The sequence below is a fragment of the Ischnura elegans genome, chromosome 6 (genome assembly GCF_921293095.1).
Source record: "Ischnura elegans chromosome 6, ioIscEleg1.1, whole genome shotgun sequence".
In the NCBI taxonomy this organism is placed as follows: domain Eukaryota; kingdom Metazoa; phylum Arthropoda; class Insecta; order Odonata; family Coenagrionidae; genus Ischnura; species Ischnura elegans.
Window position 1 is genome coordinate 33,125,908 of NC_060251.1, and position 9,327 is coordinate 33,135,234.

The following is a 9,327-nucleotide window of genomic DNA, read 5'->3' on the forward strand; positions in this document are numbered from 1 at the left end:
GTTTATCTCGAATAAAAAATCAATGTAAAAATTAAAAGTCTCTACACCCAGAAAACAATGCCCAAATAATCCACCCCTAATAGCGACCTGTTTGTTTTCTTTTCCTCTCGGAGAAGTAGCAAAAAGATGCATACCGGCTGGTATCTCATCCCATTCTAGCCTACTCGCCAGTCAGAGTGAACTGCACAGATTGGGAGAATATCTTCCCGGTTTGCTATTATCAAATTGAGCTACCATAGAATTCAGTTAGAAAACAAATTCCTCCATTTTTAAGCATAACATCAAATTGTATATAATCACCAGTCCACCATGTAAAGCTAAGACTTCAACAATCTATGGGGATCATTAAATTCCAATGCGCTGTTGGAAGCTATAGCACACTGTCACTTAATTAATCTATAATACGTACACATTCAAGAAAGCATTCAACTGCATCTAATTGTCTTTTATCCGAGAGCAATATTTTACAATTCCACTATTCTTCATCAATATTTTCCTTCATCGTCACGTAGAAGAGTATAAAGCAGAAGTACATTAAACTAAAGGACAAGAAAGAGTAATTAAACTAAAAGAACATTACACTACAGACTAAATATATCTACAACAATCAATACTTTTTCGTATCACAGTTCTCATTCTAGTCATATAAATCGGCTATGAATCGGCTAGGTGGTGAAAATGAAACTCTTTGGCTTGAATAATCAGTAAAATACAAATTAAAAAAATGAAAGAATAAGCCTTTTTTGGTTTGGTATTTGAAAATCTACAACCCGGGATTCATTGCATAGCAGCAGCATCAGGTAACTTTTTTGTGTTTTTATTCAAATATATTAGCATAGTGGAAAGGTTTCATACACTCCCGAAGTCATCAGTTATAATAACAAATATTTTATCACTGCGACAAAAGCAGCATTTTACGAATGCTACCAAATAAATGCAATTATGCAATGCATCGAGCCTGTTTGAACCTCGAGTATCTTGCGGCTTTATCCTGAAAAAATAGTCAAATAATGTACGCAATGAGGTTCTACCTACCCTGTGAAGGGTAACCAACAATTCCACCACCCTTAAGCGACCTGTTTGTTTTCTTTTTCCCAATGAGAAGTAGCCAACAAAAAAAATGCATACCAGCTCGTATAATTCAGGCGAAATCCCATCCCATGCTAGCCGACTCCGACCAGATGCCCTCGCCCGTCAGAGCGGACCGTAAAGTTGGGAGGAGGGGGATGTTGGGATGGGCCAGAGGTCGGTCGGTCGCGGGATGAGCCCTTATGTACCGTCTCCGCGGCGTCCAGCCCAAAGGCTGCTGGAATGGGATGGAATTCAAGACAGACGACACACACATACACACGAGGTGGATATTTTGCCACAAGGTGGCTCAGTAAGGAGCAGAGGAGGTGGGGGTAGGGCCTACTGATGGCCACTTGCGTGTGGGGGCGGGGCAGGCTTGAGGGAGAAGGCGGAATCTTCGGGTATATAAGGCCCGCGGACTGGAGCAGTGGACATCATCGGTCCCACGGCCATCTCAACCAACCGTCTGATCCAGCAGATCGGTGCGAAGGCTCCTCCTTGCCGCAAACTACTCGTCTAGATCCTCTTTGAGAAGAACCACACCGTCCGACATGGCAAAGTTCATTCTGGTGAGTACCACTTGGAAAATACCACTAACCCTAAGGGAATCGTTTGGACTTTGCCCCGCTAAACTTGAAAAGCTCCTTTAAAAATAGATTTTAGAAGCAAAATTCAGTATCTTAAACATATTGCCAGTCTTAGCATCTGAAAGCTAAGTTCATTCTCGTGAGCTCCACGTAGAAAACACCACTAACGCTTAGAGTACCACTTGGGACTGTGCCCCGCTGTAATAGTAACGATCGTTTGTGAAATAGAATTTTGAAGAACAACTCAGTATCTTAAAGATATTGTCCGTACCTGGAAGCTTATTTCATTCCATTGAGTACCACTTGGAAAATACCACTAACCCTAAGGGAATCGTTTGGACTGTGCCCCGCTAAACTTGCAAAGCTCCTTTAAAAATATAATTTGGAAGCAAAACTCAGTATCATAAACATATTGCCAACCTTAGTGCCTGGAAAATCAGTTCATTCTAGTGAGCTCCACGTGGAAAATACCACTAACGCTTACAGTACTACTTGGCACCTTGTCCCGCTAAAATAGCAACGATCATTTGTGAAGTACAAATTGAAGAGCAGCTCAGTATCTTAAAAATATTGTCCATACCTGGAAGCTTAATTCATTCCGTTGAGTACCACTTGGAAAATATCACTAACCCTAACGGAATCGTTTGGACTGTGCCCCGCTAAACTTGCAAATCTCCTTTAAAAATAGAATTTGGAAGCAAAACTCAGTATCTTAAACATATTGCAAGCCTTAGCACCTGGAAGCTTAGTTCATTCTAGTGAGCTCCACGTGGAAAATACCGCTAACGCTTACGAGTACCACTTTGGACTGCGTCCCGCTAAAATAGCAACGATCGTTTGTGAAATAGAATTTGGAAGCTAAACCCGATATCTTAAATATATTGCCCCGCCTTATTACCTGGTAGCTTTGTTCTTTCTAGTAAGAACCACTTGAAAAATATCACGAACGCTTATGGTACTCGTTGAAATGTGCTCAATTGAACGTGCAACGTCGTTTGATGATTCGAATTTGGAAGAATAACTCAGTATCATAAGGATGTTGCCCGCCTTAGTGCCAAGTAGTTACCTTATAATTGTACCTTACAACACCGAAATATCATCGATTTTCCTCTACTGTCACTAAAAAGGTAATTTAGAGAATAGCGTCGATTACCCTAATTCGTAATCTGTAACATTGCCCCAACTAAATTCGCTGGTACTAGTACGCCTAATACGACAGAAAATGCAGCTAAAATGATAGACTAAACTCCACGGACTATATGAATTTTATTAAGAGAACGTCCTATTCGATTCCTCAACCCAGTGTCACAAAGAGTTTTCTCTCTTAAAATAAATGGTGCGATCTACAATTTTTCCAACAAAAATTTCAGCTAGAAATTACACTTTATTTTACTGGTGCTCCAGAGTTCATTATGAGACCATCGAAAAAGAAAACCTAGTCCAGCATCCTGAAGAAATTATCCGACCAAAAATACCTTTGATACTAACTACAATACTTGCGTCCTTTGCGTTTTATCCAGCGATTCTACTGCAATGCAGCAGTGCTTACACATTAGGAGCATTGATTCCTATTTGATATCCGATATTATCCTTAATTAACTTACATAATATAGAAATGTCAAAATATGCAGTTAATTGCTATAATCACGTACTCCAACCTCCATTTTTGGCATTTTGATTGCATATCTTTCCAAAGTTACCTACCTAGTGTCCACCGAAGAACTTTTATTTTTGCTGAAGTCTTATGTTTGGAAACTAAAATTACTCATAGCTCTTGATTAGCCATACTATTTTGTCGGAGTCTCTGCATTGATTTGATGTGTGCATCCCGACTTGAAGTACGAATAGATACCTTAGTGTATCCTGTAGCTTTTCAATCACTAAAGTAATCGTCGTAGTCGATGCATATTAAATTCAATTACTAACTCGCTCAATGCTTCAACCCAAAAATCAGTTCTCAAAATTCTCCGAATTTTCCCTCTATCCCTTTTATTTTCTTTATACCGAGAACCTTACAATGAATATCCAGGGAAAACCACAAATCACACTCCGGGGATGCTGTGTACTCAGTCTCCGAATCGTATGGTTTCACAGAAGAAGATAATGTGGAATTTTAGTCTCCCTCAGCATAAGTCGGCCTTAGAATAACATGCTATGAGAGAGAAAACGTATTTTTCTGGAGACAGGGAGTGGCGGCACAATATTTGTTGGTATAATTTTACCTCATAGTATATATAAGATTTTATACTGTTTATAACGTCTAATAATAATGCATTAGTTTGTCACATAAAAATATTTATGAACTAGTACAAAAATAATTTTAATTAAACACTCTTTGCCAATAAGTTTTCCTTTAACATAATCCGACACCAAAATTTTTCTTTTTTTATAAAATGTACTATGAAATTGAAGTTGTTCTCACAAAATTGAAAAATTTCAGTAATGATCCCATTTTTGCTTCACTTCATTAACTGATCCATCTTTCAACAGAAACTTCTTTTCCCTTAATCACTTTCATCAAGCTATGCAGGCTTATTAAATTTCAAGGCACGTTTGAAACCATATCCATCTGAACTATGTTTTGCATGCATGTTTTTTCATCATTTGAGATACATAGCTTTAACTTCAACCTCTTTGACTGTTTTCGGGCGAAAAACTTTCAAATTCTAGCTTTCACAGTATTTTTCTTCGTAAAATATCAAATGCAGTCATCCACAAAAATCTCAGATTAAATTATTACAAACGGATAAGGATTAAATTTCAAGCTAAGCATTTTAAAACGCTTAGTTATTAAGCTGAAGCCAATCAAAACTCATTGAAATTTAAATCTCCTTTTCTGTGAAAAATGGTGAGTAAATCCATAGTGATTTCTTCAAAAACATCCCGACAAAAGTACGCAGAGACTTCTTCTGATTATGCATAAAATTTCACTTGTAATTGGCTTCTTAAACCTTGGATTGGTTCCATTTGAATAAACCCTGATATCAATGAAACAATCTAATGAATCAGCCTGCCCACTTAAATTCTCTTTTCCATATAAATTAACTGTATATAATAAATCCGCAAAGCTTTTTCAAATTGTAAATGTATTTGTAAATGTTAGAATTGGCATTTAAAAAGGAGCAGAGCGGTTTATAATTTTTAATAACATCCCAATTATTATTTTGTGGCTTTTCGTCATGCAATAACTGTAATTATAGCTTAATGCTCAAACGTCAACGTTCAAACTAATAATTTGTACAGGAAAATAATTATATTCATTTAAATGTTTTTGTTCACCTAAGTAGTACCCGTGTAAATATATTTTAATAACCATTATGAAATTCTCAGAATACCTAAGCCACAAGTTAAATGAAACAGGAGTCTTTTAATGCTGTGATTTTCTAACATCAAACTTTTTCTTACAGATTGCACTGGCCCTCGTCGCCGTCGCTCTTGCACAGGAACCTGACTACCCTCCGGTAAGTTCAATTAAAATAGTACACCTTTTTCATCATGTGTCATAACTTGTATTGCATAAAAATTAGAAATGAGAATCCAATGCAAAATATCAAAGAGCAATTAGCTGTTATAGGTACGCCCAAATGCAGGCGCGTTAGTTTGCACATATCTTGCATTGTTTTTACATTCAATGATGTTCCAAATAATGAAAAACTGATACATTGTGTGGCTACAACAATAAAATGCGCAATTATGCCCAACTCAGATCTAAAGAATTGGAAAGCGCATTATTAAATTATGTAATCGTACTTTTTTAAATAAAAAATTACATAGAGGATATTTACATGCTCAATTGAAGGAAATAAGTGAGTTGATTACTGGAAAAAGTAACTGTGCTGTATTGCAAAATTACATTTTAAAACAAATGTTACGCAAAATTCATCTCACTTCAGATCAGGGGCGCCGACTTATAAAAAATATTGAGGGGGCCCATATCGGAGATTTTGCCCCGGGAAGAGGTTAAATTCAAAGTGTGTCTCAGCACCGAAACACTACCATGATTCACACCACTTCATTCAGTTAACCTGCTTAACCTTATAATTATTTGTTTCAACACTCATTGTTAAATTTATTTTAAAGGTAACTATCGTCAAACATGGGAAATAAAAATTACGAATATATTTTGTGATTTCACAAAGCATAATATAACTTAATTATTTTCTTGAATTATTGAGGGGGCTCCGCCCCCCCAAACGAATCTTTGAGGGGGCTCGGGCCCCCTCAGGCCCCATGGAGTCGGCGTCACTGCTTCAGATTGCCCAGAAGAATTGCAAAGCATTAATCACACGCATTAAAATGCAATAGTACAGGATCCTGACTTTCATCGAAAAAAAAATCATTCAAAAAGTTATATTTTTCAAACATGTACCGTGACTTCCAATGCATAAAAAGAAGCTGATCAAAATATTGTAATATCCCTCATTAATTTCTAAATTGCAGAAAACGATATTGCAAATTTACGAAATTGTACCCTTTTTTTTTAACAAAAATTGACCTATAGTTCAGCAGCACAGTAAACTAAAGGAACTGAATGGCCTTTTTCTGGAAAATTAACTGTACGATATTTCATATTTTCATTTGAAAACAATTTATACGTTAAAATCCGTCTCACTTCAACTTGCTCAAATAGAGCGCAAAGCATTTATTATACTCATGAAATTCGAATAGCATATTAGCAAATATTCTGCTGAAAATCGATGAGATTTTTCAGGGATTACTGGATTTTATTAGTGAGGTCCTCTTAGAGCCATCATGTATGTTAGCAGGAGCATATTTCGTCACACTTGCGTTTCACGAGTCAACCTTTCCGCGGGCATGAAGTTTAAGGCTCAGCGGAGCCACCTTCCGGTTTTTCGAGACATCTGGCCGTCCTTAGCATTTTAGTTTCCCAACTCGAGTCTTAAATCATTGATGCCCTCTTAAGAATGCCAATGGAAACCACCTTATTCACGCGCGCTTGAACTCAATACGATGTAATTCGTACCACATACCTTTTTAAAAATATTTCATGGAATTTCGAAAGAATGACCTCCATCAGTGGCGCAGCGAGGGGGGTTTTTGGGGTTTAAACCCCCCCCCCCAGAGCTCAGAGAAATAGTTAAGTTTAATCCATTTTACTTAATTGGATTGATATTACTAATAGAATAGTGTAAGGATAAATAAAATATCCCTCAGAAAGCCGTAAAACTCGCCATTTTGAATTGTTTATTTTAAAATTCCGCAATTTATTAATCTCGCCCCTACCGCATATCCTGGTGGGCATTTCATACCCCCACACACCCCGGTATTAGTTGCACCTAAATCCCCACCCCCAGCTTTAATTCCTGGCTGCGCCCCTGACCTCCATTGCAGCTTCGGAGAATAACACCAGTGAAAAATAATACGGGCTATCCCTTCAATTTGCTCACTCCGTTTCGCAATCAATGTTTTCCACTTGTTTAATGCTGCCTGTAAATGATTTTCCAAGTCCCTGAAAAATCTAAAAAAAACCTACAGAATCTCCTGATATCCAATTTTGAAGAACTATTACCAACTTCACATTTCGGCCTCGGCGGAGTCGGGGGCAGCCAACCTAGAAGTCGAAGTTCGAATGCCACCTAGATGGATTTACCACCACACAGAGCATGGATATATGTGATTGTCAGACAAATTAACTGTAAGAAAGGGCCATCTAGCCATAAATTTGCTTGTAATAAAGACGATATTATTATTCAAATATTTTAGTCCCTATCCCCACAGCTTATAAAAGTACCATTTACTCTCTTTTTGCAGGTCTACCCTAAGTACTCCTATTCCTATGCCGTTGCCGATCCAGCGACCGGAGACGACAAGCATCAGACTGAGGAACGCGACGGTGATGTTGTCACAGGAGAGTACAGCCTGGTGCAGCCTGATGGCGTCGTGAGGACCGTTCAGTACAGGGCCGACAGCGAGCGTGGATTCGAGGCTGTGGTGACCAACACCGCTGGACGAGCAGCCATTGCACCGGTGCGAGCCATTCCAGCTCCAGTCCCCGTTGTTCCAGTGACTATCGCCAAGGCCGCTGTTGTCCCGGCCGCCAGCAGCGAGGTCGCAGTCGTAGCCAAGGATGAGAAGAAGCTTCCAGCTTCCACCACCAAGCTCGTCGCTCCAGTCGTCCCCACTCCCTACTACAACCCATACTACTATGGTGCTTACCCTTACCACGCTGGTGCTTACCCCTACCACGCCGGAGCCTACCCCTACCACGCTGCTCACCCTTACAGCGTGTACCCCTATGCCCACAACCACCTCCGCTACAGGCACCCATACTACCACTACTAAATTGCGTCTTAGGAAATTCTATCCCATCATCGTCCCTTTCCCATCATTCCAAACTTCCTATAACCCAACCCTAAAAAAATCATCATAAAGGTAGCTCACCTTTTCCTTGATTCTTCCAGCCAATCCGAGATGTACCACCGTGTCCTTTTCCTCTCCCTGATTTTTGAAGCAAGGGCCTTGGTTCTAGACTGGGCCTGAAGCCTGACAAGCTATCTGAACTTTCCGCTCATCTTGTGACTACGAATACTTTGCACAGTAAGATATTCTTTGGTCCCATACGGGGCTTGTACCTTTCTTTCATAAAATATTAATAAAAAAAGACATTGTGCATCTGAATATTGTGTTTCCTTTGATATTGATTTCCCTTTTTCCCACACTCAGTGATTCAGCCTAAAAGTTGGTTTGCACATGCATTGGTAATATGGCACGGTGGTGTGAATTTATTCATAATCGGGGTAATTAGAGTCCAGTTCCTTTCCATGGGTTCCCTCGCAATTTGGAGATTTTTGTCTGAGGGTATCTCACTACTTCAAACGGTGTATCTTGCAGGCTTTTATACTACCCTCATACTTCAAATATCATCCTGAAATTGAACAACATAAAAGTCACAGCCACAGTCGCGTGTAGGTCAGAGGATACACTTCAACATCAATTTCTTTGAAGCTCCGTATCCATAAGCTGAAAGAAATTCAATTGAAGTGAAATGCCCGCTACGAGTGTAGTCTCTTCACTGTGTGTTCTAAAGCGTAGGTACCCTATTTGTTGTTGCCATGCTGTTGTTTTCAGTAAAAGATAAGTTAGAGGTAGCATGACGCTGAGTTCCAAGAATAAATCTAATTTTAAGGGTACTTATACCTCGTTGAAGCTAGTATTTTATAATTTATTCTGCAAGCGTACTCTGGTGAATCACACCACTTGGTGGTTTTAGTGCTCTTATACAAATGACATCGAAATATATGTGATGGTTAAAATGTTACAATACACATCATTATCATCATCCGGGCATATCATTTCTGAATCAGCACTAGATTTAGCGTTGAAATGATTTATCCTTGAGGCAGGTGTCCGGTCATCAAATAGGTTATTCAGTTTTTTTAATTTCAGTAAGTACATAAATAGCAAAAACTCAGTGATCTAAATGTGATATCTTGTAACTCTTTTAGAGCAAAACGATGCCATAAAATCTCACGAGAAGGAAATACCATCTCCAATTATGCAATGTAGTTAAATTAGGCATGCATTATTTCAAATGAATTCATTTTCTCAATGGCTGAAAATATTGCCGTATTACTTATCAAGCATTAATGAATAATTTCTATCTCAAAAAGCCTCATATAACAATATCATTCAAGATATTCCAGTCACA

At 38.6% G+C, this 9,327-nt stretch overlaps 1 protein-coding gene across 1 annotated transcript; it reads left to right on the plus strand.

Annotated features, from left to right (window-relative positions):
- Positions 1-1,491: 1,491 nt before the first annotated feature.
- On the plus strand, positions 1,492-8,297 carry LOC124160897 (cuticle protein 7-like). Its single transcript, XM_046537014.1, has 3 exons — positions 1,492-1,640; positions 5,066-5,119; positions 7,431-8,297. Exons 1-3 carry the CDS (start codon positions 1,623-1,625, stop codon positions 7,959-7,961), a joined length of 603 nt encoding a protein of 200 aa, XP_046392970.1. The 5' UTR covers positions 1,492-1,622; the 3' UTR covers positions 7,962-8,297.
- The last annotated feature ends 1,030 nt before the right edge of the window (positions 8,298-9,327 follow it).